Raw genomic sequence first — 17,492 nt, 5'->3', positions numbered from 1 at the left:
CCCAGATCTCAACACAACTATGAACATAGGTCTCTCTAACCAGCAGCTACACAGCCATGTCAAGAAAGCTGAATGGGGTTCTTCCTCAGGCTTCAGCCTATCTCCTTTCTCTGGGGTAGAGAGAGAGGATGTAAATCAGGGCTGTCTCTCCATTCTGAACATGTCACATAATCACACATTCAATCATGTCTTTTTTCAAACTACACATATTTGTGATTCACTGTCCAAAACCTGTGTTTGTCACTCTAGGGAGCAAGATTCTGCATCAACAGTAGCCAGCATAAAGTATAGCACATAGTAGGTACTAAAAAATAAGCCTGTTCTGAGTGAATGTATGTATGGGCCTACTATGTGCTAGGCATGCAAAAAGGACAGATACAGATGCAGCCCGCTGGCACTCGGGGCCAAGAAAAAGAAAGCCTAGTGAGCACTTCAGGGACCAGTTCAGGCAAAAGCCAGGACACAGCTGCCAGCAGTCTGGGGTGGCTGAACATAGCTTGGGGTTTTCAGGCAGTAAGGAATTTGGTCTTGAAGGTAGGCCTGAGCCACGCCGGAAATTCCTTTCGAGTCTTAGGCCACTGGAGGCTTAAACAGGGGAACACAGACCAGGAACCTAGGATGGCTCTTCTGATGTGCAGATGGTGGAAGGAGGGAGCACCAAAAGCTGGAGCGGCTGGATGGTAAGGGTGACAGGAGGCAGAGACCAGGCCTGATGAGGGTCAAGAAGTGGGCTCAGTCCCAGCAGAGGAAAGGAGTAGGGGATGTAGACAGGGGAGTGGGGGAACAGATGGGCTTAGAAGGGAGGAGGGGCGGGGCAAGAAGAAACAAAAGCAGCTCAGATGGGCCAGGGAACTGGGAGAGGGGGAGGTGGAGGGGTGGAGGGGTGCAGACACCCAGTAGGGGAGGGGGGCCAGGAAAGGGCTAGAAAGGCCCTGGCTCCAGTTGAGGCAGACAGAGCAGTTGGCTGCCTGCTGCCTTGTGCTCATGGCCCAGAAATGTCCCAGGCCTGCCAGAAGACTGCCTGGCCCCTGCTGGCCCTGTCTCCCACCAGCTCAGGCAGCTCCCACATCAGGAGCTTGGGGCTGCCCCTCGTCTTTCCATTCCAAGTACCCACCCCCCGAATCCCCCTCTGGACCCAGGTACCCCTCCTCCCCTACCCTCCCCAAATGGCTGATGAAACACAGACCAGGACAGGAGTGGGAAAGAAAAGACACTTGCAGAGGGCAGATCAGGAAGCAGAGGGTGGGCAGAGGCCGGCTAGGGGAGCCAGGAGACCCACAGATCCAGCAGGGCGGGTGGCAGAATAAGGTTGAGGGAGCAATCACAGCCGGCAGGGAGTTATGTCTGGTCTACAGTGCTTCCCTGACAGGCCTAATGAGACCCATATGATCCCCTGGCCCCAGACAGTGTAAGCTGATGCTGGGAGCTGGTTGTGTGTGGAGGGGGGGTTCTGTAGTTTCAGGGGCGGGGCTGGGGCTGTGGGCGAAGGCCCAACATATAACTGTGGGCAGCTGCAGTCTGAGGCCCCAGACATCCTGCCTCTCTGAGCTGAGCCGACAACATGAAGGTACTGGCCCAGAGTGGAGAACTCCTGGCTTGGTGGTGGTAGGGGGGAGGGGAGTAAGACTATTTGTGGAGACAAGCCACTTGCCAGAGAGGGGACAGAGAAGCATGGAGGGGTTCTTTTGACATTTAAGTTCTGGGGATATTGAGCCTTTCCCAGAGAGTGGGGAAAGAAGAGGGGACGGAGGGAAGGGTTTCAGACAGGGAAAGTTGCCGGATGGTGGGGGGCGGGCAGCCCAAGTCACGGGCTATGCTAAGCCTGCTTCCCATCACCAGGCCCTCCTGGCTCTGCCCCTGCTGCTGCTGCTCTCCACACCTCCCTGCGCCCCACAGGCCTCCGGGATCCGGGGAGATGGTAAGCAGCCCCCATTTGCAGGCACAGCCTGGAGGCCAGTGGAGGCCATTCTGAGGCAGGCTCTGCAGGGCATGGTTTACTCTTCCACAAATCAGCAGGTGGATGAAAGGCTCTATCTCTAGGAAGCCCCTTAATCTCCAGATTTTTCATGACAGGGTCCTGTAGCCCCAGGGACAAACTGTGGGGTGCTGAGTTGTCCCTTATGCCTTAGTCTCTTTCCTCATGTCCCCCCTCCCCCCAGCTCTGGAAAAGTCTTGCCTTCAGCAGCCCCTAGACTGTGACGACATCTATGCCCAGGGCTATCAGGCAGATGGTGTGTACCTCATTTACCCCTCGGGCCCCAGCGTGCCAGTGCCTGTCTTCTGTGACATGACAACTGAGGGTGGCAAGTGGACGGTGAGTAAGCAGAGGGACCAGAGGCCAGATCTGGTTCTGATCTCAGCTATGTGATCCTGTGTGGCACCTCTGTAAGTCGGTTTCCTCCCCTTTAAAATGGGAACTGGACCTAGGACTGCCAACACTTAAGCACTTGAGTAGGTTAATATATAAGCCTTTACAATGATCCTGTCAAGTAGGTGCCTTTGCTAGACGGAAATTTGAAGCCCAGAGAGGTAAAGTTACTATCCTTGAGCCACACAATCAATACCAGAACTCAATCAGGTTATTTGTATTGTAGAACACATTACTCCCTTTTTTCCCCTGTAGTGCTGAGGCAGAATGCAGGGCCTCACTTATGGTCGACGGGTTCCTTACCACTGAGCTACATCCCCAGTCCTCAGATCCCCCCTTAACCTTTCTCCCGGTCTCTCAGGTAGGTACCATGTGCAGCAGTTGCTTGATGAGGGGCCAGAAGCCAGTACATCTTGCAACCCTTTAACATACTCAGTCCTTCAGTAAACTGGCTCAGCATCACAGTGCCCATGCCAGGGTAGTAGGGCTGAGCAAGCCCCCCCATCAGCCCCTCCATTATCCAATCTTGTCTTCATGACTCCAGGTTTTCCAGAAGAGATTCAATGGCTCAGTGAGTTTCTTCCGAGGCTGGAACGACTACAAGCTGGGCTTTGGCCGTGCTGATGGAGAGTACTGGCTCGGTAAGCAGAGGCTGGAGGGCCAGGGTGGGGGTGGGGGTTGCCCCTCAGCCAGGTCTTTGCTGACCAGCTGCCACCCCTCCCCAGGGCTGCAGAATCTGCATCTCCTGACACTAAAGCAGAAGTATGAGCTGCGAGTGGACTTGGAGGACTTCGAGAACAACACGGCCTATGCCAAGTACGTTGACTTCTCCATCTCTCCCAATGCAGTCAGTGCTGAGGAGGACGGCTACACTCTCTACGTGGCAGGCTTCGAGGATGGCGGGGCAGGTACCCCTTCTGTCAGCCTCTACAGAGGCAGTGGGGGGAGGTGGGGGGATGCAGGGCTGGTCCCACCCTACTGGCTCCCGACCCCTTCAGGCCCCTCCTTCAACCCTTCTGGGCTTGGAAGGGCCACAGCTGGCTCCAGACCAACTCCAGCTGCTAGAGCTCAGCCTTGGGGAACAGCTACCCTGGCCCTGCTCCAGGCAGCCCTGCTCTGGGTGGCCCTGCAGAGGTGCAGCTGTTTCTTTGTGGCTCAGGGAGAGTGCTCCCATCCTAACAGGATACCATATGATGTCTCTCAGTGTCACTCATCACTACTATCACTCACTGCTTGCCAGTGCAGGGCTCCGTTCCTGGCCTCAGCAATCCTATCTTTTCTCCCTCCTGTCAGGTGACTCACTTTCCTACCACAGTGGACAGAAGTTCTCCACATTCGACAGGGACCAGGACCTCTTCGTGCAGAACTGCGCAGCCCTCTCCTCAGGGGCCTTTTGGTTCCGAAGCTGCCATTTTGCCAACCTCAACGGCTTCTACCTGGGCGGCTCCCACCTTTCCTATGCCAATGGCATCAACTGGGCTCAATGGAAGGGCTTCTACTACTCCCTCAAGCGTACAGAGATGAAGATTCGTAGGGCCTGAGGGGCTGGCCCAGGCAGGCCCCATCCCTCTCCCTGAGTGCTCCCTCTATACCCTACCCCGCAAGACACTGCTTCTGTTGCTTCTTTCTGCTGCTTCCTGAGCACCAGCAAGGCCCCTGGCACATCTCTGTACCATATCTGGACTAACATTCCTAAGCCAGGTCCTGCAGCCTTCCACCAGATGCAAGGCTGTCAGCAGCCCTCCAGGCCTTTTCTGTGGCACAGCCATCCCAGCCTGGATCTCGCTGGATTCCATGAAAACTCCAAGTTGCTCCCAGCCTTCACAACAGCTGACAGCCGGAGCCATCTTGTAGCTGCAGCTTCTGCGTTCCACTTCAGCCAGTTCCCTTAATGCAGACCCAGCTGGGCCTACCCTAGACAGAGCAGTGTAGCATATGCCAGCCAGGTCAGGCATGGCCACTGCCACACCCCAGCACTCCCTATGGCCGTCCTCAGAGTACCCTCACCAACTCATTCCCTTATAGTGAGCACCATGGAGCCTAGCCCCACCTCACTACATACCCAGCTCCCTCACCTGCCTGCTGTAGTCCCTCAAAGCTCAGTGACAAAACCATATTCATCGAAGCTACAAGCTCGTCAACCCTCAAGTAGCCACAGGCAAGGTAGGCAGAGAAACTCAGTTCCTATATGCCCTAGGGAATGAAGTTCATCCATGAAGGGTAGCAGAGAACAATCTGTGGGGCTGGAAGTAGGTGGGGAGTGGAGGTCTCAATAAACCTTCAGGACCTGATGGACTGGCTTTGTGAACACAAACATTTGCTTGCCCCACAAATGTGAGCACCTGGCTCTTCCTTACACCTTCACTATATGAGTAGTGATGGTATCCTGGACCCAACTCCAAAAATGACACATGCAGTCAGATAGTAAAGGAAACCTTGTATTTCTCAGGCCTCATTTTGATGGCAAAGACAACTGCATAATAGTAAACAGTAATAAAAATACAATACTGAAAAAGATTGCTTAGTCAGGGGGAGTGGGCTCCCCTAATCCTGTTATGGCTCCGTGGTGGCTCAGATGGCTGCTTAAGGCTGAAAGGTAGGTCTGAGATGAACCTGAAGAATAACTCAAGCTGAGCCTCACCTGCCAGTCTCAGGGCTACAGCCTTCTAGATTGCTCCCCTGGGCCTGGAGCTGGGTCTGCCCTGGCAGCAAGGCACAAGCTGTGGACTTCAGGGCTCCTGGAGGTCTGGTAGGTCAGCCAGAAGCATTGGGGAGTCCATCTGGATCTCACGCTGCAGAGACTCGATGTCAGCAGGGTTCATGCCGTGGCCCTCAAGCCAGTCAGCAAGGAGGGAGGCTGAGAGGGAGGCAGAGTCTGCCTGGCTGCAAGGAAAGGGGATCAGGATGATCCTGATCCCCTTTTCAGCCTGAGCCAGAAAGGCAGCCATCCAAGGACCCTGCCACAGCCCAATTCCAGAAGCTCAGTCCAGCCATCTTACCCGTCCTGTGGCCCGTCAGCCACACCCATGTCGAAAGACTGGTTTAAGAATTCTTCCAGGTCAAAGCCAACACCATAGCCAGCCCCACTGCCCTTTGGAGTACCTGAGAACACAGGCGGCAGAGGATCCTCCACCTGCAGGGGACAGTGGCAAGTTACAACACAGGTGCCAGGAAGGACAGACTGAGGGTTAGCAGGGCACACCCTGACACTGCTGACCACTCTGTCCAGATAACCTCAGACACGGACACTAATCTCACAATCCATCAAGTGCTAGCCTGGGCCAGGGCTTGGACCCATCTCCAGGCCAGGAACTTTCCAGGAGCTGTCTCTGTCTCCCAACAACCTCTTCATTGACATTAGGTTCCTTCTATGAGCAAGAGGACAGGTTCAGAGAGATAAAGCTCCATTTGCTGATTTGTTTTCATCGAACAAAGACCATTTCCCAAACCCACTTTCCCTGGGCCCAGATCAGAGTATCTCCAGGCCTGTGTTTTTTTCCTCACCTGAGACTTGGACAGTTGGTGGGTCACCAGATTGACATCAGGTGATTCTGATGTAGAAGGCTGAGGTGGGACCCCAGGATCTGGAGGCAGTGGACCAGGTGGGAAGTAAGGCAGAACTTCTGGGACACTGGGGCCATGCAACCCAGGAGCTGGCACAAGTGACTGGGGGGCCAGAAGGCTAGTAGAAGGGACAGTTTGGAGTGGGACAGGGACAGGAATAGGTCCAGGAGGACCAGCAGGATGAGAAGTAGGACCAGAGGGTGGGCAGACAGGCTGGGGGGCAGGACTAGGAGTAGAGCCTGTAGGTTGCAGAGGAGGACCAGTGGACTGAGCTCCAGAGCCAGTGGGAGGACTAATGGGCTGAGCAGGGGAAGGCGTTGGGGCTGGGGCGGGGGCCAGGGCAGGGGCTGGAGGTCGAGCCATGCGAGTCCAGCGCTCTAGCAGGCTTCGGTCATTGTCACTAAGTACCAGTCCAGCCAGGGGGTCAGTAGAGGGGCCCCCCAAGGCACCAGCCCCCCTCTCTTTGCGCTCCCGCTCCTGTCGTCGCTTCTCCCGCTCCTTGGCTCTCTCTTGCCGCCTCCTACGCTTCTCTTCTCGTTCTCTCTGGCGTTCCTGGGCTGTCACAGGCTTCCGAGGCTCAGGAGCCTCCAAGGGTGCACTAGGGCCATCTGCAGGGCAGTTGGACAGGGGTAGTTTGGTAAGGGCCTGCAATCCCATCCAAGCCAGAGTCCCTGTCTACCACTCCACTCCCCAGCCAGCTGCTGCACCCACACAGTACCTCTGAGCCGGCTCCTCAAGGACTTCAGCAGGGCAGCTTTGAGGGCAGCCTTGGTGTTGTCAGAGATGGCACCCTCTCTCTTTGGTGGGGTAGGCTCACTGGCTGGTGGGGCAGGCTGCAGGGTCAGATCAACAGTGTCAGGTGCAGGGCCGGAGCACAGTGGTGGGGCTGGAGGGGGTGACTCCATGGCACAGTCCCCACTGGGAGCCCAGGGACTAGGCATCTCAACATCTGGACACACAGGCTCACTAGCCACAGGCTGCAGAGAAGGCTGGAAGCGGATTTGTTGGCGGATGCCCTCCCTTCGAGCATGGAAGTCCTCAATCTCAGCCACAATGGCCTCCTTAATGCGCTCCCTGGTGAGGGCTTCACGGTCAAAGGCAAAGTCAAAGGGTGGGGCACAATCAGGTTCATCATCAGGGTCATGGTACTTAGCCAAGAAAGGGTGGCGAAGGGCAGCAGCTGCTGAAATGCGGGCACTGGGTTCAAAACGCAGCATGCGACCCAGGAGTGAGAGGGCCTGGCGGTCAGCACCTGGGTACACTGTCTCCCAGGGCACAGGCTGCCGTGGTGGCAGGCTCTGGATATATGCCCGCACCCTTTCAGCCCCCACAGCCTGAATCACAGCTGGTGATGGGGTCCCTAACACCATCATGATTAGTTGCAGCTGGTGTACATAGTTTTTGCCTGGGAAGAGCTGGCGCCGAGCCAGCATCTCTCCAAAGATGCAGCCCACAGACCAGAGATCAATAGCCTGCGTGTACTCATGCAAAGAAAGCATGAGTTCAGGGGCACGGTACCAGCGAGTGGCCACATACTCGGTCATGAAGTACTGATGTTCAGCAGGGGAGGTACACAGGCCACGGGCCATACCAAAGTCGCCAATCTTGAGCTCACAGTTCTCATTCACCAGCAGGTTAGAGGGTTTGAGGTCACGGTGGATGACCTGAGCAGAGTGCATGTACTTCAGGCCCCGCAGCAGCTGGTACAGGAAGTATCGCACATGCTCCAGGGTGAGCGGCTGTGAGGAGTGGATGATCTGGTGCAGGTCACTCTCCATGAGATCCAGTACCACATAGCTGGAAATGGGAGGAGAAGTATGAGGTGGCCTACCCACACTACAGCAACAAGCTCTATCCCTCACCAGTCCCCCTCAGCTCTACAGGTAATGGCCTTACCTGAAACCTCAAAGGACTAAAAGCATGGCATGGAGGAACAGCACCAGGTTCTAGATTTCTTTTCTCTTTTTTTTTTTTTGTCTTTTTGAGACAGGGTCTCCCTCCCTGCAGCCCCAGTGGGGCTGCAACTCACTATGTAGGCCAGGCTGGCCTGAATTTCAGGGATCTGAGTGCTGGAATTAAAGGTGTGCACCAGCACGCCCAGCCTAGATTTTTAAAAACTTTTTGACAAATCACTTTTGTCCACTGACCTAATTTCCTTGTCAGATAAAAACCGGGGTTCAACTATACCGGAATTGGCCATTAGGCTTAGTTTGGGAGCTAACTCCATTGTTTGGCAGTAGTCTACTGAAATGCTATGATAAAAATTGTGAAGACTTATCAATTTGCTATTTAAAATATAAGTACTCTGTGATCAAAGTGATATCATACCTGCTTTGGCTATAAGATGATGCCATGACACTATAAAGGTCCTGTGCCTGGCATCTTATACAATCTGGACCTGTTCTGTCCGTTTCTCTTTTTCACTGTGTTTTTTGTTTTCTGAGATAGGGTCTCATGTAGCCTAGGCTGGCCTTGAACTTACTACATAGTCAAGGATGGCATATTATGCCCAGTTCAAGCAATGTATCCTCTTGGGGCTAGAGAAATGGCTCAGCACATAAGAACCCTTACTGCCCTTCTAGAGGACCTGGATTTGGTCCCCAGCACCCACATCTGTCAGCTCACAAACACCTATAACTCTAAGACCAGGGGATCCAATGCCCTCTTTTGGCCTCTACAGGCATGCACACAAGTGGCATACATTCACACACATGCACACAAATAATAAAAATCTTTAAAAATACATCTTTTTTTTCCATACTGAAGACTGAACCCAAGACCTCGAAGATACCAGTCAAACACTTCATCACTGAGCTACATCCCTTTACACTCTTCTTGAAAAATAACAGCTGTCCCTAGCAATGTCCATGGGCCTTTTCCCAGTCGGTCTAATGTTAAGTTCAGCTATCCTTCCATAACTTTAGCAATATGGTCCTATCCTGCAGTACTGGTCCCAACCATGTCTCCTTACACAGATTTGAACTCTCCATAGGGCACAGTGGGCCTCAGGATGTCCTTGATGGCGATGATATTGTCGTGTTTGAAGTGTTTGAGGATCTTCAGTTCCCTGAGGGTCCGTTTGGCATTGGTCACCACGTCAAAAGCATTGGGAATCTTCTTGATGGCCACCTGCTGGCCTGGAGAGCAGGGAAAAGGCAGATACTAGAGGGTACCTTGGAGTAGCTGCAGGGCCCTTTCAGCACTGCCCTTCTAGGACGCAAGTAACAACAGCTACCATGTACCAGGTACCTACTATGTGCCAAGCCTTGTGTGTGACATATCTTTTCCTTTCATGCCCTACCCTAGGGGTAGGGTAGCTCAGGTAGAGGAGACATAGCTGTTGTGTTGACTATTGTGCCTGAGCTCATGCTCTCTCCTCACCCTCTCATCCCAGATCTCCCTCATCCCACCACCAAGGCCTTGCACCAGTGTCTGGCTATAGAACACATCTCTTCTGGACGCCAAGAACGGATTCGCCATTCTGGCCTACTGGGATTGCCATTTTCCTAAGGAGGAGGTAGGCTGGCTAGCAGACGCAGAGTTCCTGAGAACTGTGTCTAACAGGGAGCTGGCACTTAATCGGTGGGTGCTGACTGGAACCAAATCCCTGGCGCGGTTGATCCTCCTGGGGCCTCTGGAAACCAGTCCACACATGCCGAGCCTCAGGAAGCCAGCTCACCCGTGAGGCGGCGGCGCGCCGAGGACACCACCCCGTAGGCCCCATTGCCTATGGTCTCGATGATCTCGTACTCGTCCCCCACGTCAAAGGTCACGTCGAAGGAGCGGGCTTTGAGCAAGGCCAAATTCTTGGCCGCCACAGACGCCGCGGTGTGGACGGGTTCTGCCTTCACCCTCCCCGGGGGCTCCCCAGAGCCATCATCGTCTTCCTCCTTCAGGGGCTCGGCCATGGCGTCTGTGGAGACGCTGGTAAGCAGGGGGCCGCACGCTGCGGACCTCAGTTTCCTCTCTGGGCTTAGGGGGCAGGACCCGCGCAGGGGGCGGCTGGCGCGCGGGGGTCCAGGGGGAAGCGGTCCCGGAAGAAAGGGAGGGGCGGGGCACTCGGGACTCTCCGGGCCGCACTCACCGCCCAGCACCTCGCCGCCACGCCTCCTCGGGGATTTGGAAGTCCCGGGTCTCACTGATCCGGCAAAGAAGATCCCCAAGACTCGTTCACTGGTTCAAAGCCCCGGCCACCGCACCTCAGCGCCGCGCGCTACCGGCCCAGACCACCCCGCCCCCCGAGGGCCACGCTTCTCCAGCCCTTGGCCAATCACGAGGCTGCCCCACGGAGGTTCCCGCCCTGTCAGTGTGCTCTGTCCACTCTGAGTTCGCCGGACGAGGAAGCCCCGCCCTCAACCCTGCGCGCACACGCGCGCGCGTTCACAGCTGTCCAACTCGCGGCGGGTGCCGCCCAAGGAGTGCCGCGCGCCGTGACGCATGCGCTCTAACAGCCCCGGGCGCCGAGCTACTAGAGGGCAACGTCCCTGCACGTGTGGGTACTAGCCCAGGTCCAGCGGCTCGATCTCCTCAGCCAATCATAGCCTGTCCCCGAAGGGGTTATGGTACCTGGGACTGTTCACCTCGGCGCCAGGCTCCCGCAGCCCTCGTCCTTTTGGGCCCCACTTCCCGTCCTCGGGAGTCCCTGTCCTTGGGGATTTGCATCTCTCCGTTTCGCTCCCGGAAGTTCTGAGACCGCATCATTCCCCAGTAGGATCACAGAGAGTCCAGTCCTCCAGGTTCTAGAGCGTCGGTTCTGAAGAGGCCCCTGACTTGCGATGTCGGGTCCCCTTCAGGTAGCATGGGGCGGACCGCGACCTCCGCGCAGGGTTCGCTGGGCTGGCGGAGTGCACGCTCTGGACCGCGGCAGAGCGGGACACCTACAGTTATCCCGCGATCCTCTTGGGCTCATTCCTCCATGTCTTTCCTAAGCCTGGGGCAACCACCAAACTGCATTGTTGCGGTGCGGATTTGCCCACTCTGGACATTCCATAAAAAGGGCTCATATATGTGTCTTTTGTATCTGACTTTTCACTTTGCATCGTGTCTAAGGGTCACCCATGTTGCATTCTGTATTAGTACTCAATTCCTTGTTGAATAATTTTCCATTGTGTTTGCCCATTCATCAGTTCATTGACATTTGGGCTTCTAATTTTTTGGCTTTATGAGTGAATACTGATAAACTCTGTGTACTAGTTTTTGCAAGGACATATGTCTTCAGTTGTGGGTGTATTCCAAGGAGTGGAATTGCTAGGCCTGAAATAACCATATGTTGAACTTTTTGAGGAACTGGCAAACTGTTTTCCCCAATGGTGTCTGCACCATTCTTCAGTATCCCAAGAATACCAAAGAGCTCCAATTTCTCAACGCCTGTTATTATCCTCTTTTCTCTAATTATGGCCATCCTAGTGAGTGTAAGAGGGTACGCTAGTGTGGTTCTTACTTCCATTTCCCTAATGACTGGATGTTAGGCATCTTTTCATGGTTTATTGGCCATTTGTCTTTGGGAAAAATGTCTATTCAAGTCCTTTATCCATTTTTATTGGATTATTCACCTTTTTATTGTTACATTATAAGAATTCTTTATATATTCTGAATATAAGTTCCTTATCTAGATACATAATTTACAAATATTTAGTTTCAGCTTGTGAGTTGTTTTCACTTCTTAGTGCCTTCCATTGCACTGAAGTATTTAAATTTGAAATCTGGTTTCTCAGTTCTGTCACTTGTGGCTTGTGCTATGGACATCATCTCTATCTTCTTTTCCTACAGCTGCATAATATTCCTTTACAAACATGGCCAGTTTAACCAAGACTCAGGTAGATGTTTAGTTGAAATGCTCTTCTATTTCAAGCAGTGCTGCAGTGAGTTTTATTGAACAGATGATTTTCACACTCTACAAGTGTATCTGCAAGGAGGATGGCTGAAGCAGCAGTGCTAAGTCAAAGGTACTACATTTGTCATTTTACTAGGTAACACCCAACTGCTGTCCTTAGGGACTGTCACAATGTAGACATCCACTGCAGTATGAGCAAATGACCCATGTGCTTCCACAGCTTCAGATTATTTGTCTGTGTTACAGATAGATGGTGGAAAATCAGATTTGTCAACACAGGTGGGCATTTCCACGTGGTGGTAATGGGCTGGAAACCCACCACTGAAAGAAGAGGAGTTCTTCAGTTCACAACTGTCCCCGTCACTGCCTCCAGGACAGGCTCAGTGAACAATGTCACTTTTGGTACTTGAACCTCTATGTTCTGTATCTTTTTTAAAAAAAATATTTATTTTTATTTTTTCTGTATGAGTATATTGCCTCCTTCATGTGTGAAGTGCACCCTTTTCATGCAATGCCCATGGAGGTCAGGGGAGAGCATCAGATTCCCCTAGAACTGGAGTTACATCTGTTGTTGTTAGTCACACTGTGGGTACTGGGAATCGAACCTGGGTCCTCTGCAAGAGCAGTCACTGCACTTAACCACTGAGCCACCTCTCCAGCCCCTGTGTTCTGTATCTTATAAAAGTCAGAAAATGGACTGACTCGGAGGATATGCACTTCAAAAACAAAAAGGAAACCAAGCATGTTTGTTTGGGCAAATGAAGACTACAAATGTGTTATATACAAAACTCACCTCTCTTGGCTCCCATCTCCTGTTTGGCCACTGTGCATTTAGCTTGGGATTACCAGGTCAGGCTGCAGGAAGCAGCTGAAGAGTTCTGAGTAGGGGAATGGCCCTTGAGCTTCAGTCCTGAGAGTTGCTTCTGGCAAACACATGGAGGGCACATGTGATGGGGAGAGGCTGGAAACAAGGAGGAGGGTCTTGCTGACAGCTCCATCCTGATGCTGCTGTGGACTGGGCAGGGAACATGTATATGGAGCCAGGCTCCATGAAAAAGGAGTGTGGGGGAAGTGACTGCAGGTAGTGTGGGTGGTGTTGGAGCTCCTGGTAAGGTGATGGAAATGTTACAACATGGGAACCCAGAAAGATGAACAGCTTGGGGGTGGCAATGAGCAATGAACTCAGCAGTGGAGGCTTCAAGTCTTATTTGCTTACCATCTGACTGACCCAAGTCTCATGTGCCATCCTTCCCAAGAGCCAGGACCTTACCCACTTTCCTTCCTTCTAGGGCTCCCAGTCGAAGCCAGCTTCACAACCCTCAGGGCTCCTGTTCTAGCAACCAGCTTCTCTTTCTGTCACTAATGTTATGCCTGGAAAGATGAGCCCAAGGCATGGGGATAAAAGTATTTATCAGACCAGAATTGGTGTGAAAATTTTACTAAATAGTAGACTCTGGAGGGAAAGAAACATAGGTGAATTCAGAGAGTGGGGATGAATGAGAATATCACCCTCCTGAGGGAGAATGGAAACCTCTTAGAGCAGAACCAGGCCTTGTCTCCTGGGCCTTTTTTAATAGAGTTCAAGAGGGACGTTTGCTATCTTAAAGATAAATTTTATAACACCACTTGTCCTGAAACTGACTATTTGGGGTGAGGCACCAGGGACCACTGGACTCTTAATTAATTGTATAGGACATTACAAGTCATTAGAGACTTTTTGTTCCTTTTTTAAAAATTTTATTTATTATTTTTATTTTATGTGTATGTGTGTATTGCTTGCATGTAAGTAAGTGCACCCATGTCATGCAATGCCTGTGGAGGTCAGAAGATATTGTGGGATCCCCTGGGACTGGAGTTACAGACAGTTGTTAGCTGCCATGTGGGTGCTGGGATTCGAACCCGGGTCTTCTGCAAGAACAACCAGTGTTCTCTGAGCCATCTCTCCAGCCCCTACTTTTTGTTTCTTACCCACAAATTTTTTCTTACCCATATCTTCTTGTTAAAGATGTAAGTTTTTTAGAAATGCGTTTGCTAAAAAGCATTCACTTTTCAATTGGACTCACCAAATGGCAGGATAAAAGTTTGGCATCCCTGTCTTCATTTTGTATGTCTCCCTTCCTTTGAATACTAGCTTACCTTTGCAGGAAAGCATGTCAAGTACTCAAGGAAAGCTGAAAGCACAAACATAAATCATTGTTCCAATACATTATAGGGGGCTAGAGAGATAGCTTAGTGGTTAAGAGCACTGGCTGCCCTTTCAGATGACCCAGGTTTGGTTCCCAGCACCTACCTGATGACTCACAACCATCTGTAATTCCAGTTCCAGGGGATCTGACACCTTCTAGCCTCCATGGACATTGAATAGACATAGTATACTTAACATACAAGTGGGCAAAACACTCATACACATAAAATAAGTAAATAACACATTGTAAAAGAGGAGATGAATCTATATTTATAATGGAATGAAATACATAGGGATCATCTGTAAACTGTAAGGTGCCCTTTATAAGCTTCTAAGAAGACAACACTAAGCAAGTTTTTAAATGACATTTTGTTTTTAGTCCCAAATTTTTAGAGTTGTACTTTATCTAGGCTTGGCTAAGATAATGACTTTTTTAAAACCTTTTTTTTTTTTTTTTCAAGACGCAATAGCAGTCAAAAGTCATCCTTCAAATGTTTATATTTTTATACTCACATCTTAAGTTGGACATGCCAAGTGTGATGGTTAATGTTACTTTTCAACTTGACAGGATCTTGAATCACCTTGGAGACAAACCTATCACCATGCCTGTGAGGGATTATCTAGATTAGGCTCATTGAAATGGGAAGATCCACCCTAAAAGTGGGCAGCACCATTCACTGGGATTGGGTATTGGACTGAATAGAAAGAGAAAGCTGACTGAGCATGAGCAGCCATCATTCTCTGCTTCCTGGCTGTGGATGCAACGTGACCAGCTGCCTCAAGCCCCTGACACCAGGGCTTCCCCACTATGATAGACTGTACCCTCCAACTGTGAGCCAAATTCTTTTCTTTAAATATTTTATTTATTATTTTTATTTTATGTGTATGAGTGTATTGCCTGCATGTATGTAAATGCACCCATGCAATGCCTGAGAAGACAGAAGCCATCAGATCTCCTGGAACTGGAGTTATGGACAGCTGTTAGCTACTATGTGGGTGCTGGGATCTGAATCTGGTCTTCTGCAAGAACAACCAGTGTTCTTAACTGCTGAGCTATTTCTCCAGCCCCAGTAAACCCTTTCTTTACGTTGCTTTGGTCAGGCATTTTGTTGCAGCAAGGAAGAAAGTAACTAGTATACCAAGATAAGTAATTTTACTGCCCAGTAAGTTTAAAAACTTCTAAAACTTTATTATTAATTTTCTATTCCTTTTTAACATTTCTTCTTTACTTATAGTTCCTTAAACTCTTATTATTGCTTGTAATTACCAACCAATTTAATTATTTTTCTCTAGATATTTTTATTTTGTCTTTTTTTTTTTTTCCGGAGCTGAGGACCGAACTAGGCAAGCACTCTACCACTGAGCTAAATCCCCAACCCCTCTAGATATTTTTAAATATAATTAAAGTAGTCTGCCCATTTATAATCTCTAATTTATTGTCTAGGACTTAGTGTAGTACACAAAACTTTTTCTAGGAATACCAATGTTCCCTTTGTGGAAAACATAAAGCTAAGTCATCTTTAGTTAGAGTTATCCATTTTCCCAAATACTGTGAAGCTGAATTAACACAATTATCAAACATAAAACCAGCTAGAGTACCAAATGGAGGCTCTTCTCCAAATCTTTCTGCATTCCTTGAGATATTGGGGGAATGGAAAAGGCTGAATGCTCACAAACTAACAAACCAAACACAATACAAAACTCCAATTGCTCTGAAATCCAATGAAGGGAACCTTATAAACCAAATACTCTGAAACCAAAAATCAACATCTAAATAAGGTCCTAACAACAAGCTCAAAAGAAACTGATGACAATTAGAGAGCTGGCTCAGCAGTTAAGAGCACTTGCTGCTCTTCCAGAGACCCAGAGTTCAGTCCCCAGCATCCATGGCTGCCTGTAACTCCAGCTCTAGGGGAACCCATGGCACCTTCTGCACTCATCTTCTGCACTTTCACAGGCTCTGCACTAAGGTATACAAACCCACAAGACACATGTATACATAATTGAAAAAAACTTTAAAAAATTAAAATGTAAAAAATAAACCATCCTAGCACTTGGGAGGCAGAGGCAGGCAGATCTCTGTGAATTCAAAGCCAGCCTGGTCTACATAGTGAGTTCCAGGCCAACTAGGGCTACAAGGAGACCCTATCTCAAAAAGACCTAAGTAAATAAATAAACCAATGGACCATCAACTAAACCAAAGGAGGTCTGAGCCCTGGAAAGAATTTGCCAGCATCCACTCAAGAAGATAGCACCAGATGGTTGGGCACAGGAGCCCATGCTGGTATCTGGTGCCGATTAAGGCAGCTCCTCCAATGAAAGTGGATTATCATTGGGGCCCCGTGTTGGGTGCCAAAACTTGTTGACACAAATCACAGTTCTGAATTCAAAGAGAAAAAGAATTTATTCTAGAGCCTAATGAGTGACCCCAAATACTATGTTCCAATGGGGTAATTCTTACCTAAAGTTTTTGTTGTAATAGAGCAAAGTCATAGATCTAGGTGTTTTCCAAGTGTGGTGGCACACACCTTTAATCCCAGCACTTGGGAGGCAGAGGCAGGTGGATCTCTGTGAGTTCAAGGCCAGCCTTATCTATATACCAAGTTCCAGGACAGCTGGGGCTACAGGGAGACCCTATCTCAAAAAGTCCAAAAAAAATTTTTTTTAATAAATCAGGGTGTTTTGTAAATACATTGGTGAGAACATAAGGTGGATGATGTACAGCAAAGAGTGAAGTCTCTGCTACAGGCCTCAGATGTTATCTGATGACAGTCTTAGCATTTGGCTTGTGGAAGCTAGTTCATGTCTGCATTCCAAAAGGATCTACCTGATACAAAAAGTTGGATATTGGGTCAAACAGATGGGCAATGGATGGCTATTAAGGGAGTCGAACATCAAGGCTGAAGAAATGGCTCAGTGGTTAAGAGCACTGGCTGCTCTTGCAGAGACCCAGATTCAGCTTCCAGCACCCACATGAAGGCTAACCACCATCCATAACTAATTCCAGGGGATCTGATGCTCTCTTCTGACCTCCATGGGTATTACATGACATAGGTGCAGTTGCATACATGCAGGCAATAGACTCATACACATAAAATGAAAATGAAATGTTTTTTAAAAAAGAAAGCCAAATGTAGCCCAAGATCATTTGACGTAGGACCTGTAACATTCCAGCTCTCTGTAGTCACAGTTCTAATGAGTTAGCACTGTAGAATCTTTACCTGGATGCAGCTTTTTTCTAGGAACTTCCATTCACAGCAGGTTGGGGAGGAGAATTTAGTACCAAATAGAGCCATCTCCCATCCTGACCCCACCATACAGGCAAGGCCTGAGCTATAATCCCATCAGCCAGTGTGCCCTTAGTCAGCCCCCACCTCTTAGCCTGGCTCTTTCTGCCTACATAAAGTGGTGACCTGTTGCCCTGTCATATAGGAAGGAATCACCCAAGACTGAAAATGAGGGCTTGGTCTAAATTCTCACTGATTCCAGGTGTGTAATTCAAACAAGAACCCTGATATTAATCTCACAGATGCTGGGAGCAG

The 17,492-nt window shown here is 50.1% G+C and overlaps 2 protein-coding genes across 8 annotated transcripts; one reads left to right on the top strand and one right to left on the bottom strand.

Annotated features, from left to right (window-relative positions):
- The first annotated feature begins 598 nt into the window (after positions 1-598).
- Mfap4 (microfibril associated protein 4) lies at positions 599-4,759 on the top strand. 4 transcript variants are annotated; one of them, XM_029558493.1, is made up of 6 exons: positions 599-680; positions 1,840-1,918; positions 2,160-2,314; positions 2,913-3,009; positions 3,094-3,276; positions 3,662-4,759. In XM_029558493.1, exons 1-6 carry the CDS (start codon positions 639-641, stop codon positions 3,907-3,909), a joined length of 804 nt encoding a protein of 267 aa, XP_029414353.1. In that variant the 5' UTR covers positions 599-638; the 3' UTR covers positions 3,910-4,759. The 4 variants fall into 4 exon arrangements, with proteins under 4 accessions (XP_029414353.1, XP_029414309.1, XP_029414319.1 ...); XM_008826640.3 differs by lacking the exon at positions 599-680 and adding an exon at positions 1,425-1,567; XM_029558449.1 differs by having other exon boundaries at positions 2,913-3,276.
- Positions 4,760-4,792: 33 nt separating this feature from the next.
- Positions 4,793-10,949, bottom strand: Mapk7 (mitogen-activated protein kinase 7). Of its 4 annotated transcripts, none has more exons than XM_029558382.1 (7): positions 10,499-10,949; positions 9,612-9,845; positions 8,904-9,069; positions 6,651-7,729; positions 5,873-6,540; positions 5,368-5,501; positions 4,794-5,251 (listed from the first exon to the last, which is right to left on the bottom strand). In XM_029558382.1, the coding sequence occupies exons 2-7, from the start codon at positions 9,838-9,840 to the stop codon at positions 5,098-5,100; spliced, it is 2,430 nt and encodes an 809-aa protein (XP_029414242.1). In that variant the 5' UTR covers positions 9,841-9,845; positions 10,499-10,949; the 3' UTR covers positions 4,794-5,097. The 4 variants fall into 4 exon arrangements, with proteins under 4 accessions (XP_008824845.1, XP_008824810.1, XP_029414242.1 ...); XM_008826477.3 differs by lacking the exon at positions 10,499-10,949 and adding an exon at positions 10,017-10,156; XM_008826623.3 differs by lacking the exons at positions 9,612-9,845; positions 10,499-10,949 and adding an exon at positions 10,017-10,153 and having other exon boundaries at positions 4,793-5,251.
- Between the last annotated feature and the right edge of the window lie 6,543 nt (positions 10,950-17,492).

Source organism: Nannospalax galili, unplaced genomic scaffold, assembly GCF_000622305.1.
Source record: "Nannospalax galili isolate Female #2095 unplaced genomic scaffold, S.galili_v1.0 scaffold530, whole genome shotgun sequence".
Classification (NCBI taxonomy): Eukaryota; Metazoa; Chordata; class Mammalia; order Rodentia; family Spalacidae; genus Nannospalax; species Nannospalax galili.
The sequence above is the reverse complement of the archived record's forward strand: the minus strand, read 5'-3'. Positions and strand labels throughout refer to the sequence as shown.